Source organism: Zalophus californianus, chromosome 9, assembly GCF_009762305.2.
Source record: "Zalophus californianus isolate mZalCal1 chromosome 9, mZalCal1.pri.v2, whole genome shotgun sequence".
In the NCBI taxonomy this organism is placed as follows: domain Eukaryota; kingdom Metazoa; phylum Chordata; class Mammalia; order Carnivora; family Otariidae; genus Zalophus; species Zalophus californianus.
Window position 1 is genome coordinate 45,004,945 of NC_045603.1, and position 14,070 is coordinate 45,019,014.

At 41.4% G+C, this 14,070-nt stretch overlaps 1 protein-coding gene across 3 annotated transcripts in view; it reads right to left on the reverse strand.

Annotated features, from left to right (window-relative positions):
• Positions 1–9,912: 9,912 nt before the first annotated feature.
• The window catches only part of TPH2 (tryptophan hydroxylase 2), an 88,718-nt gene continuing 84,560 nt past the window's right edge, over positions 9,913–14,070 (reverse strand). For all 3 annotated transcript variants that reach the window (XM_027594360.1, XM_027594361.1, XM_027594362.1), the window contains exons 10-11: positions 10,267–10,400; positions 9,913–10,138 (exon numbers count right to left, since the gene is read on the reverse strand). In XM_027594360.1, the coding sequence (XP_027450161.1) occupies positions 9,964–10,138; positions 10,267–10,400 (309 nt within the window). In that variant the 3' untranslated portion in view covers positions 9,913–9,963. The remainder of the gene's footprint in view (positions 10,139–10,266; positions 10,401–14,070) is intronic.

Consider the following 14,070-nt stretch of genomic DNA (forward strand, 5'->3'; position numbering starts at 1 on the left):
TTGTCTCTCCTTTCTGCTCAACACATTAAGAGCCCACCAAGGGCTCTTTCCAGCCTGCATGTTAGATGATGTCAAGTACAAAAGTGGGGAGAGAGTAGAGAGGGGGAGAATGGACTGGCCAATGGTGATGTTTACCACTAGTATAAGCTCACTCCATCCATTCCAAAGACTAGGACATTTGATGAGAAGTCAGCACATGCAAAAGGGAGTGACTAAAACAAGGCATAGGAGGTAAAGGCCCACCCCAAGCCTGATCATTTAGGATCTAAGGACAAGCTCCATTAGGCACAATGATTTTTTAATGGGGCAATAGTTGTAGTCTGGAGGATAAAAACCTGTTTGGGTTTCTGTCCATCCCATCTTCTCCCAGAACTGACTCCCTGCCCATAGGAAAGGGTCTCTGCAGTCATATTTAAACCATCTACCCTTCTGTTCTGTCCACAGTCAACTAGACCAGGAATGGAAGCTGACCCACACTGGAGCAATCAGATTCTCTTTCCCAAGAATTTGAAATCTGAATTCAGAGGCAGTGAATCTGTCTTTAGCTAAAACTACAACATGCAAAACTCAGGAGTTCTAACGTCCCCCTATTCTACCATGCAGATGGGTAAGTAGAAAAATCCCATCTGCAGATTTTAAAGAAGATTAAAAAAAGGAGTCCTGGAAAGTAGAATGAAACAGATGTGCAGAGAAGGCAACAGTGAAAACAGAGACCAAATCCCAAGTCTTTCCAGTTACCAGCTCCTTTTGGAGGCCTACTGCATCCCTGCTCTTAGATCCCATGGGCCATATGTAAGAAAGCTCCCCATCGCTTGCCAAGCTAACCCAAATGATACAAATAATACAAAAATAAAAGTCAATAAAGTAAATGTTCAGGAATGGAAGATAAAGCTAACAGTTGGTCAGTTTTTTATTACAAGGCTTCCTGAAACGAGGCTGCATTTCAGTTTGCACGTCACATGTCCCTTCTCCCCACATGTCAGGTTTTGTCACACCTAACCTCGGTCCTCACATAAAGGTGACCACAGGAGAATGGCTCTGTCTATGCTGGTGGTTAGAAAGAGCACTCTATTCAAAGTTGTTTAATTTAAAGCCAAGATGAAAAGGATGCCAGAATCAAGCTCAAAGTAAAATTGAATCCAGCTACTGTGCCCTTTTCCATATTCGAATATTTTTCTGAAAGTGAATTCTCCAGGGAAGAGGACATCACAAAGGAAACAGATGGTTATTTTAAGGCAAGTAGGAGAACTCCATATTGCCTCTCCCTCGCTCCTTCCTTTAACAGGGAGGATTTAAGCAGTTACGGCTAGTCCTCACACACATCTCAGCCATCCTGTTTATGCAGTGCAACAGATAGACAGATAACTGTGCTACTGCACGACAGAACAAGCAGCTGAATGTGGAATGGGACTCTGAAATGGAGACCTTGTCGGTTCGCATTAGCGAATCATCACAGGAAACAAATTGTTCACTTTTTGTTCAGTCCATTAGCTACAAGGATGAAGGGAATTGCTCTCCCAATACATAATATTCCAATTTCCTCTTTTCACTTAGCACCTCCCTTTCCTGCTTTACAAATAAAATGCATTTATATTCTGAACTTAATTTGTTCCCTCTGACCAGGACTTTATTTTCATTAGAGACAGCCCTAAGCAATTACTCTCTGAAATGAAGCCTTGGGAATGCGGTACCTCTGACAGAGAAGTGGTTGGTTGGGCCTGCCTTTTGGTAGATGGACTGGTGACTAGAACATGTACCCACCAAACATTCTGCCCTCTGGTTCAGTTTTTCTGAGATAGAGTTGCAGACTGGCCCAGAACCAACTTGCCATGATTCAATGAACTATGAATAATAGCTCCATCAGCTTAGTGTGTTTCTTCCAGAAAGTTCCAACATTGTATATTGTTTCATTAACTTAAACGTTTTTATATTTTTATCCCCATTTCATAGATATAAATTTTGATGTCCAGAGAGAAATGCAAAACATCTCTGAGGTCACTGAATCGGTGAGTATTCATTGCTTTTGAATTTCCAGGTAGTGATTTAAGGCCATCATGCAAATGATCATAAGCCTACAGATTCACATCTGAATGAGATTCAATCAGTTCTATTAAAATCTGGTCAAATGAAAGTATGAAAAGTCACAGAAATAAAAACAATGACCCGGGGTGCCTGGGTGGCTCAGTTGTTACGCCTTCTGCCTTCGGCTCAAGTCGTGATCCCAGGGTCCTGGGATGGGGCCCCGCATTGGGCTCCCTGCTCCGTGGGAGGCCTGCTTCTCCCTCTCTCACTCCCCCTGCTTGTGTTCCCTCTCTCACTGTGTCTCTCTCTGTCAAATTAATAAATAAAATCTTTAATAATAATAATAATAATAAAATGAAAGCAATGACCTGAAACACTGGTATAGTACTTCTTTGGGCCATTAAGGTACAATGATTTCATCATCTAAAAGTGTGGGAAAAGCTGGAGATGTTTAAGGGCTGATAGATTTTAAAACAAGAAGGGAAGGAAATTAACCTTTGTGAAGTAATTTTTATGATTAGACATATATATAAAATTAATTTTCATTATAATTCTGTAAACAACATATTCTCATTCCCATTTACAGAAAACAAACCTGAAGCTCAGAAAGTGTATGTCCGTAGAGATCACCCAGCGAATAAGCAGAAAAATCAGACTGTGTACTTCCATTTACCTGATTCCAGAGCCCATGTTCTCTTACTATACTCTGTGAATTTTGTTTAGAGCTGCTCAATTCTACTGCACACCAGATCCTCCTAACAGTTACAGTAAAAACAAAAAAAGACAATGACAAAATAAATAAATAAATAAATAAAAACTGGTACAAAAAAAGTCTTATCCAAGTATCTTAAGTTTAATTAGCCTTGATACTCTTTTTCCATGGAACAAATCAGTAGCCTACAGATTGAATCTCAAATAGTCACCTAGAACCCAATTAAACACTTCCATTGAGCAATTTTGCCGGCCACATCTTACTGGAAGAAGTCATACCGTTCTCAGCGTTAGAGAAGGATAAACAGGTCAGACATCCCAGACGTCTATGGTACACACTAAACCAGAAGGATATAAATAATCCTTCTTCAGGACGTTGTGATTTCCAAAACCAAGAGGAAAACTGTGAAAAAAAGCAAGTCTAAAATCTCCTGCCTCTCCTTTCGTGCTTTTATCCTGGGCCTTAGTGTATTTTTGGAGCCAGGGGCGGCAGCAGGAAAATGAGGGCAAGGGAGGAGAGGCCACTTATCATCTCACAGACCTGGAATGTCCAAAGGTACATCTAGCTTCAGGTGCAGCTAAATCCATGAGCTTGACAATGCCATTAAGACATCGTCTCTATCTCTTGCTCTTGGTGCTACATTCCCTGCATGGTGGCTCCTAGAAATTCCAGACTCACAAACTACCACCTTCCAGTCACAGAAGAAAGCAGGCAGCACGCCTCTTTCCCAATGGTTCCAGAAAAGGCCAGGGTTTGACTTTAATTGGCCCACCTCAGGGCATGGCCCATCCCTGCGGTCAGCTGATCACCAATCAAATGTGCGGGAGTGAGCTGTGCTGACCACCTATACTTGCAGTAATCATTTGGCTGGGTGAATCAAATTATACTTTCCAATGCCACTTCAAATCAGGATTTCTACGTCTGCCTGCCCTGGTTTTCAGCAGTTAAGTATTATCCTGCAAGTTATTTTCTTTGATATTGACTGTACGTGGGAAAGGGAGGAATTTCGGCTTCTTTTAAATTCTGCTCAACAGGAAAGACCAAAAAGTTTTAGAGATTTGTGAGGAGGCTAATTAGGATCCATTCCAATCTAATGGCTAGGCTTTCACACTGAAATGGATAGGGGAGCATGCTCTGCCCTTGCAAGGTAGAGATTTTTCTTCGAAGTACCTATCTGATTTGGGGACCTCATTCTTTCATAATGCCATGTGCCGTGATCAATCAGATGTAATGATCAAAAGGAAGTTTGCCTCAATCAATCCCAATAACAAATAACTGCTATAGTGGCAAACCTAATGTGTTCTTCACTTCAAATTCACTTGCCAATAATTGGCCTCATTAACGTCTGTGAAGTTAGCTGTTCACTAAAATTGGGCAAGCTGTACATTAGATGTGTTCAGTGGTTTTCAATCCTTCGGGAATAATAGACCTACTGAATCAGCATCTTGCTAGTTCCATGAAAATTAACAAGCTAAAAAGTAAAGAGGCTGCAAGGGATCTGGAAGGAGTGAAGGAGGCACCAGGAAATTCCTACCACCTTCCTATAATGAATAGTATCTTTCTCAACCTAAAAATGGGGGCTAGGTTTGCATCTTTTTTAAGGATTTGATTTTGACAGAAAATGAACTTGATCTCTTTGTGCCACGAGCTTTCAAATTACCCTACCCACATCTGTCAGATGTTTTTGTTGTTCAATTATAAAAACTGTATCCAGACTGGATTATGAGAATGCTGTTTGCAGGCACCATAACCACAGATGCCCTTAGGTTGAACAGCGGGCTCACTATGATCTTCCCCAAGAAGGAAATACACACCCAGCTGTTGCACCAGACCCATCTTCTTGGGGAGAGGAAGAAATCACAGTAAGTGAACCTTTCTGAGGTATCTGAAATATGCATCTGGGGAGATGGAAGGCAGCAAGAAGAATGGAAATTGACAACTGATTCACTTACGCTTACAGGGTCCATTCCCACAGAAATGGCTGGATGGCATGGTGAACACAACTATTCAGCGTGCCTGGAGGTGAGGGAGCTTTTTTGTCCTGAATTATTCTAAATGTCAGCACCACCAATGGTCACCAGTAATGCCTCATTTTCTACTTCATTTAGGCAAAAATGAAGTAGAAAATGAGGCATTACTGGTGACCATTGGTGGAAAAAAAAATTGCATGGCTTTTTATCCTTAAAAGCTGGCCAGGGAAATTTTAACATGATGTTGCTTTGTCAAAGGAGGCTTTAAGTATTTGCAAAAGACACAGGATATCATTGGATACCTGCTTCTCTGGTCAGATGATAACCCAGGTACCAGTTATTCCAGTTTCCTTGTTTTTCATCTGACAGTTCTAATCCACCCATTCAACTTAGTAACTTATTTAATTACAACTAGTTTTAATAATGTCCACCATGATCCAGCAAGATACTGTATTGCAATGGCCTCCTAATTGGATTGACCCCACGCTTCCATCCCCCTTCAATTCATTTCTTTTTCTTTATTTCTTTTTTTTTATTTATTTATTTGTCAGAGAGAGAGAGAGAGAGGGCCCAAGCAGGGGGAGCTGCAGGTAGAGGGAGAAGCAGACTCCCTGCTAAGCAGGGAGCCCCATGTGGGACTCGACCCCAGGACCCTGAGATCATGACCGGAGCCAAAGGCAGCCACTTAACCAACTAAGCCATCCAGGCATCCCCCGCTTCAATTCATTTCCACGCCGTAGCCTGGGTAACCTCTTAAAAATGTAAATCAGATCTTGTCACTGTCTTGCTATGGCTCTCCAGTGACTTTCCACCCCATTTAGAACACACCTGACTGACCCCGTCGGGGCACCTGGGTGGCACAGTCTGTTAAGCAGCCCACTCCTGGTTTCCGCCTCAGGTCGTGACCTCAGCGTCATGAGATCAAGCTCCGTGTTGGGCTCCGTGTTGGGCTCGGCACTCAGTGGGGAGTCTGCTTAGGATTCTCTGCCTCTGCCTCTGCCTCTGCCTCTGCCACTTGTTCTCTTTCTCTCTCTAAAATAAATAAATATACCTGACCCCCCTCTAGAACCCTGTATTATCTCACCCTTGCTTCCCAAGCTACCCTCTTGTCTTTCCTCTGAAGCCTTCCACTGGCTTTGATCCTACTGTCCCTCCTCCAGGAACAGTCTTTCCATGGGTCTCTTCATGCCTGGCTTCTTCTCATCCCATGGCTCTTAGTCAAACGACATCTGCTCAGAAAAGCTTTCCCTGGCCACCTTACTCCTTCCCCCCAGCCCATTGCTCCTTATCCCTCCAATTATTTTCTTCATAAAATTTGCAGTGGTCTCAAATAGTCTGTTGTGGGGTTTTTTGTTTTGTTTTGTTTTTTGTTGTTTTTTTTTTTTTTTGCCTGTATCTGTCCACCAGAATGTAAGTTCAAAGTGGGCATAAGCTTCTTGGCCTTATTTAGTTCTATATCCTCAGTGTCTAGAAAAGTGTCTCATACAGTCCCCAATATGGTCTAAGCCACTGAATAAATGTTTTGAGACCCCCAAGTCATACTATAAAGAATCACCATTTCATGTTCCAGAACTGGTTTCTTTTGAACACATGCAAATCTAATATTAGAAAAAGCAGTATCTCACTATTAATTCTCTTGCCTCTTGCCAGAATATGGCAATCTGCATAAGAATCATTTCCCAAAATAAGAGAATGCCTTTGGAAATTGAAGAAGAAGAAGAAGAAAAAGAAAAAAAAAAAAGAAAAACTCAGACACACTAGAGAACTCCGGGCTGCTTTCTTTTTCATTATAAGTAAGACAAGGTTCATGCGAGTAAGCATCAGTGCTTGATTCTTTAGAAGTTGAAAATTAGATCAAATGAATTGGAGGACAACTACATCGTGTGTTAATGTTTTCTTTCTCGAATGAAGAAAATGAGATGTTGTGAGCCATGACTCCATTTGAAAATGAAACGTTGTATTTCTATTTGCTTCCACGTTAAAGCACACTGTTTTTCATTTTAGACTTTTCATGTTGGTAAATGTTGCAATACTTTACATTCATTAGGCACAGACCCATTTACTATGTGCAAGCAAGACAAGCACAGATATATCATCCCCATAAAGCATCATTTCTAAATTACACAGTAAATAAATGAGACTAAACCAGAAACCCAAGTTCCACAACCCTTCCCACCAATGTAAAAAAAAAAAAAAAAAAAAAATTTAACAACCTTGGGTCAAAGTTCCCTACTTTAAAACATAATTTATGGGGCGCCTGGGTGGCTTAGTTGGTTAAGAGTCTGCCTTCAGCTCAGGTCATGATCCCAGGGTCCTGGGATCGAGTCCCACATCAGGCTCCCTGCTCAGAGGAGTCTGTCCCTCCCCCTGCCCATGCTCTCTCTCTCTTTTTCTCTCTCTTTCTCACTCTTAAATAAAGTCTTAAAAAAAAAGATGCAATTTATGAATAATCTATTGAGCTCTCATTATACCAAATAAACTGATCATCCAAGAATATATTGGATGCCTGACCCTCATTCATAACAGACAAAAATGCTTAAAAAAAAAAAACTGGACTAATCAGATTCTGGCTGTCTTTTGCTAATTTGTGATGCATAAAAACCTGGTCTTACTAGGAATCTCTTGTTGATTTCTGATTAGCTGGTTATAGAAGTTAGCAGCAAAGTCAAAATAAAGTAGCAATTCACAATGAGACGACAGTGAGCAAGTGTCTTCAAATTTATAATTGTCCTTGATTCTATTTAATTTAGCTTTAAGTCATGAGTCATAATGGAGACAAATGGTTACACAAAGCAGGTATCAAATATGATGAGAAGCTAGCTGTGATTATCTTGTACTATTTCCATTTGGGGACTTTTTCTGCCAACACTTTTCCTATGATGGCTATTAAATTTTATAGGATTTTTTTCCCACCATTAGTTGTAATGGCATTTCCGTGTTAAATGCTCACAACAAATGAAAACCATGATTCCATTGTTTCACATGGTGAAAACCATTGTTACTGCTATTCCAAATGGAGATCAAATTTAAAAAGAATCAAGTAATTCCTCCATGGTGTATGATACCTATATAAACTCTGTGGGAAAGCCCGTTTACTTTGCAACTCTTCTATTTTTGAAACAACATAGATTTTGCACATATGTAAAAAAAAAACCTGAAGATGCCCCTGTAAGCCAAATCAGAAGTTAGCTCAAATGTTATTTTTGTTGAGGGAATTTGTTCACAATTAAATATAATTCTTCTTTCAGTCCACTTAACTGAAAACCTCCCCTTTCATGGGGCTAAAAGGGAAAAACCCAATGGCTACTTAGGGGTTTTCTTTAAGGGCGGGTATAGCAACACCAAATTACGAAAACACAGAAGGCGGACATTGCTTAGCCAATTTTCTTCTTTAAGAAAATTCAGCAACTAGTTCTGGAAATTTCTGGATTTATTGTTCTGGGTTATTGTTCTAGATTAGTATTTAAAAGTAAATAATTACTCAGGGTCATCTAGATCTAGCAAAACAAGATATAAGAAACTATGTATTTGGGGATCTATAAAATTATTGAAATATACAACTGCTGGATCATTCTAGATCCTTTTGGTTAACTCATCAGTTCTCTACCACCAATAATTTTTCAAGGCACTATCTCTTTCATCTAAAATAGCATTTAAGTTGCATGACTCTCACATTCTGTCTACCAAATCCCTTTCCAAAACTCAGTTGTTCTGAGAATCCTTCAGAAATGAAAGATCCTCATTAGTTAAGGAACCACTATTCAAACCTCTGGTTTTATTTTCATTTTACCTCTCTCTACTGCATATTTTCACTCTTTTCATGTTCTTCCTGCATATATCTAGTCCAAAAATTTCTGACTCATAATGGGCCCATGTGAGTATCAATTAGTTTGAAATTACATGCAATTTGTTATTAAACGAACACCTTAGAAATTGTGTAATTATTTTAGAACTGTTAACTTAAAAATCATTTGGTCATCTTTTTCTTCTCTACTTTTTCCCAGCCCCTCCACCCAGCATTCTGTATGACGAATGGAGAGTGAGAGGAACAGTGGTTGTGTTTGTTGAGAGAATCAGAAGAAGAAATTTATTCACTCCTTCAGGAGTTTTTTATTTGTTCACTTAATCACCTGATGATACCTCTTACGGCAAAGATGACCAGATATTTGTGATGTATCACTACTGTTTGCCCAAATTTGCCCAAACTTTGGGCAAAGTGGACACACCCTCAGAGATCTGGCTTGGATTGGGGCTGTACCATTGGCAGCCCTTGATCACAAACCAAATCCTACTTAGTGATAAACATTAGTTTTGATAAGTATTAGTTTCCCATCTCTGACTACACACAAATCCACCAAGCTGAACTCCTTAGCGATCTGAAGCTGGGATGCAACGAGTTATACATGTTAGGGCACACTGACTGTGCCTATCACCTAACCTCTCCGAGACTCAATTTCCACATCTCTGAAATCAAAGCTCTACGTTATTATTGTTCTCTAGGAGAAATGGGCTAAACACCTGAGCGTGATAATTCATGTTATTCCAGCATAAAATTCACAGTCCCAAGATTTTTTTGCCTACTGTTTAGTCTTTCCTAATGTCCCACCTCTGGAAGTATTTTCTTCCAAAATTCTTTGGAAAGCATGCCACCCCTCAGTTTCTACATGGTCAATGCCACCTATCTGTTCCATTTGTAAGATATTCTCTTCTCTTACATTGTATAAGTACTCAATCTAAAACCCATTCCAACTAGTGTGTTCACTAGACTTCCTTTTTATACTGAATCCTTTGTTAACGTGATGGGAGGTTTCACACAATTCTGGGTTTATCTCAAATAATGCTGTGGAAACACTGAGACTATAAAAACAGTTTCACGGCTATTTTCATTTTATCTAATGAACACAGAGGAAACGCTCAGATCTGAGAAGGAAAAAGTAATAAGCTAGAATCATAAGAGGGCTATTTGTTACAAATTTTAAAGAGCTGCAGTTTGATTAAGGAAACCAAACAGGAATGTCAAGTCTAATGAAGACGTTTAAACAGGTTACAATATTTCAAACAATGAGCAGTTATCTGTCATTGGGTTCCTTATGGTGTTTCACACATTAACACAGCAAATTACATGTAGCTAGAGATATACAGAATTGCATGCTTACTAGCCAAGCCATGACACAGAAAGTTATCAGTGTTATATGACATTGACTGAATTACTACAAAGCCCCAAAAAGATCACGTTGGCAATGACACTGGTCCCAGGTATCAAATCCCCAGATACTGGTTCATTTTGTTCAAGGCATCACACACTGTGTTCAAATCACTGCGAAGGTCCTGCACCACGTTTTCAATACTTCGGGTGTCTTTCAGAATTTCAATACTCTGTGTGTAGGGATTGAAGTACACAGAGAAAGGACGCATAATTGATTTTGCAAAGTCCCTGCAAAAGAAACAGAGATAGAAGGATATGTGTGATCAACTCTCATTGGTAGAGGAAATACAGAGACGGAAGGAACAGCCAGAAAAAATAAAAATTTTTTTCTGGAGATGGAAGAAAAACAAGTCTACCTCATCTTTTCTTTGGCTTCTTCAAAACTTTCTGAAACAAAGTAGGCTTCCTGGAAAGTGGTGATAAGGCATTCCTGTAAGCAAGTTGTCTTTGGGTCAAAGGCTTTCACACATGCCTTGTCAGAAAGAGCATGCTGCAAAACATACCACAAAACCCGTTAAACTCCATAATGAGACTTCCAAAGTGCCGTGATGTCACATTTCTACAGCACAGCTCAGTATTTTTAGAGAACTGCTCAATTACTAGTCTGCCATGAAATATGGTACTCTCCCATATGCAGGGTAAATTGAGTGTTTGGGGTTTTGTTTACTTTTGCTCAAGTCTGTTAGAAGCTAAGGGGGAAAAATGAGATTATGGTATTATTTTATTTATCATCAAATTCATATGGAAGGACAGTTCAGAGGTATATCCCAAAAGAAATGGAATTTTAAATCTATGCTATGAATAGAAGCAAGGAGGGAGCATAAATATGGCCCTCAATTTATTGCCATAAGCAATGTACTGAAATTTCACTTAAATGGCAGAAGTAATAATCACCTGCATGGAAAGGTAACTGGAGCTCTGACTGAACTATTTGTGGCCTCATCACGAGACATTTTGAGGCCAGGTACTGTGTATCAACAGAGTCTGGAGTGGGCTTGTATATTTAAGGATACCGGCAAAGCTTTCATTTCCTTTTCAGTAAGTATAGCAGAGAAAATACCGCAGATAAATATTGTCAGGTAGGCAAAAAGAACTAATATTAATAGTTACAGTTATGCACGGAGCAGGCATTAGGAAAACAGGGAGGCCGGTGTAATTACTCTTTGAACCATCATTAGCTCCATTCAACTCACTACATGACCGGCACTGAGAACAGCAAGGAACAGTGAATGATTGTCTTCTCAAGCTAAATTCAGTGATGCCAAAGGTGAGTGGTCACTCCCTGCCACGTACCACCTGCCTATTTATAGGCTCTAATGGTTCTCAAGCCTCATGTGCATAAGAATGACTGAGGAGCTTGTGAAAAAAATGCAAATACCTGGGCCTCAATTTTATTTAGCAGGTCTGGGTGAATCCCAGAAATCTGTATGTTAGAGGCATCCACGGTGACTCTAGCGGTTGTGAAGTCTATTTTGAGAAATACTCCTCTAGATTCTGTGTTTTCCTTAAAGGGTAAATTAGCTGGGGGAGAGGGGTGCACTCAGAGAAGGGGCAGCAGGAACCGCCTTGAACTGAGAGAAAAGGGGCTCCACTCCAGACGTTTCTGCTGTCACACTGGGTAACCCTGCCATGGTGTTTCACCTCTCTGTGCCTCTGTTTCCTTAACTGTAAATGAGAGGCTTGGGCTGGATGATTTCTGAAGACACTGCATTCCAGCCTCTGGGTTCCACCCAACGCACTTTTCTACCTTTCAGTGTAAGAGGTAGATTGCTAAGGTTACCAGGAGAAATACTATAAGCCTTTCCTGTTCCAATTCTTGTAATAGTCCCCAACAATTTCAAAATGCATGCATAGGATGATTTGCAGCCTTCCATGAATAAGGGTGTGGTTCCCTAAGTTTGAAAATACAACTGCAAACCCAAGGACTAACATGTTTGAGAAAGGGCTCACGGCCCTACCCAGCATGTGATTTGCTTTCCCGCAAAGTTGTGCTGTCCCCATCGATGCATGTATGAATCAGGGAACCCAGAGGCCCTCAGGGAATGAACTCATTCTTTTTGGCCCACAGAACAACTTCGTTAGAAGCAGAAGGTCACTACACCTGCAAATGTATTTGTGCTAGATTCAATCCAGTGCAGTGAACATCGGGGGATTTTGGTTCCACATGACTAATAATTCTGTCCACATTTTAAAAACAACTTCACAGTTTCAAGAAATAAATGTCCTTTTCGAAGAGCTGGGGCTCCTCTGCAAAAAACAGGCCTCCTACTGACTTGCTATGGTTTTCAGAATTAGAGGCGGCATTCTTCGTGGCCACGTACTCGGGGCGTGCTTGACTCCGGTACATTATTCTAAGGGTGTGCTCCCCAACCAGCACATATGAAAGGAAAGGCAGTGACTGACTCTGTGTCCTTGATCATTCTATTTTCTCATCCTCGCAATCAGGGGCGTGGGCAGAGTGGCAGCTGGACAGACTGTGAGAACATTTAAACCGCTGCTCCCTCAGGCAGGGCATCACTGCTGAGCCAAAGACTTTGCACAGGGTCAATATAAACACAAGAAGGAGGTGAAAGTCATCTGCTTGGGTCTGAAATGCTTTGATGGGCCATTAGCAGCCTTGGCGGCCACCATGTGTAAAAGAGGCCTCCCGAGTGTGTGTAGACAGACAGTAACAGAGACGGAAATCAGTGTAGCTGTAGAAAGAATTGTCACGTGACATTCCACTGGATACTCAGATGAACCCATGTCATCATTTTAACTAGTAAAGGGGAGGAGAGTGGACCAAGAAAGAGCCCAGAGGGCAGAGTGCTCTGCCCCAGACTTCAAGGACAGTCGGTGGATTCACAGCATAAAACTTGAGGCAAAGACCATCAGGCAATGCATTTCACACTTGCCTAATGTAATATTCCAAGGAAAAACTGGGAGCTGATTGTTGCAAGCTCTCAACAGGCAGTCTATCCTCAAGAGCCTGCTGTGTCCAATATGCTAATTACCTACTGGGGACCTCTCCCTCCATGGGGTATGGGACCAGGGCTGCCCCTTGGCTATTACAAAAGGGGATGATAGTGGTACCCCAGTATTAGCCTGGAGAATGACAAAAGCCTGGAGTTCAGGGGGCAACCGGTGAGTGAGGCCGACAAATAAGGTGGTCACACCTGTAAGTGGTCTCATTTACCTGACAGGGAGCTTTTTTGTGGGATGCCTGCCGGGAACATGCATGCAGCCTATGAGGTTCCCTGAATACTAAAGTGTGGCCCCAAGGCTATGAAATAGCATCCATGTCTCCACTGATGCCCCAGGGGATGAAGCCCTATTGAGTCTGTTCTCAACTCTTGTCCACATCTCTCTCTCAGCTGCCTCAGCCTGAGGGAGCCAGCTTCCATGCCCTTCCCTCTATGTCCACAGTGGATTCTCGGCAAACATCGAGCCACACTGCTTGATGTCCCCAGGGAACTCTGTGGTGACTACTTCCCAAAGTGTTAACAGTCTGACATCCTGAAGTCTGCAAGAATTCATCCAACTTCAGCAGACAGAGGCTTTATAAGGCTGAGAGAATGTGGCTGACAGTCTTTTAGTCTTAAGCCATTTTAAAAGTGCAGGAGTGCTTGAGAATCACCTGCCCTCATCTGAAGACTTTCTTAAAAGGACTATTTCGGATTTACCCAGAGTACTAAAGACAAGTACGCAGGACCGGGAGCTGTGATACCTGGGTCCTAAACATAGTTGTCCCCGAGGCATGATATCAAAGGAGTGAAACTTCCCCATGTTGGGACAGAGTTTCCCCTTTAATAAACTAAAAAGATTGATCTACATGAATTCTGAAGCTCTCCTTGCTGTATCGTTTGAAACGGGCCCGCATATACACTGCACTGCTTGGCATCCCCTCCTTCTGCCCCCAGGGGCACAAATTGGCCACGGCAGGCTTTCCCACCGGCCTCAGCACGGTCTTCCCCCACCTCCCCAACAGAGGTGGCCATTAGCAGTTAATCGGCTTCAGTGCACAAATTAAAGCTTATTTGCCATTCTAGCCTTTTAAATACAAAAACCTTTTTTCAACATCAAGTTGCCCAGAACCCAATTGTTATCTGAAGTTTCTACATGACTTGAGGCAAGTTATTCCACCTCTGTAAGCCTATCCTAGTATTCATCTGGAAAATGGG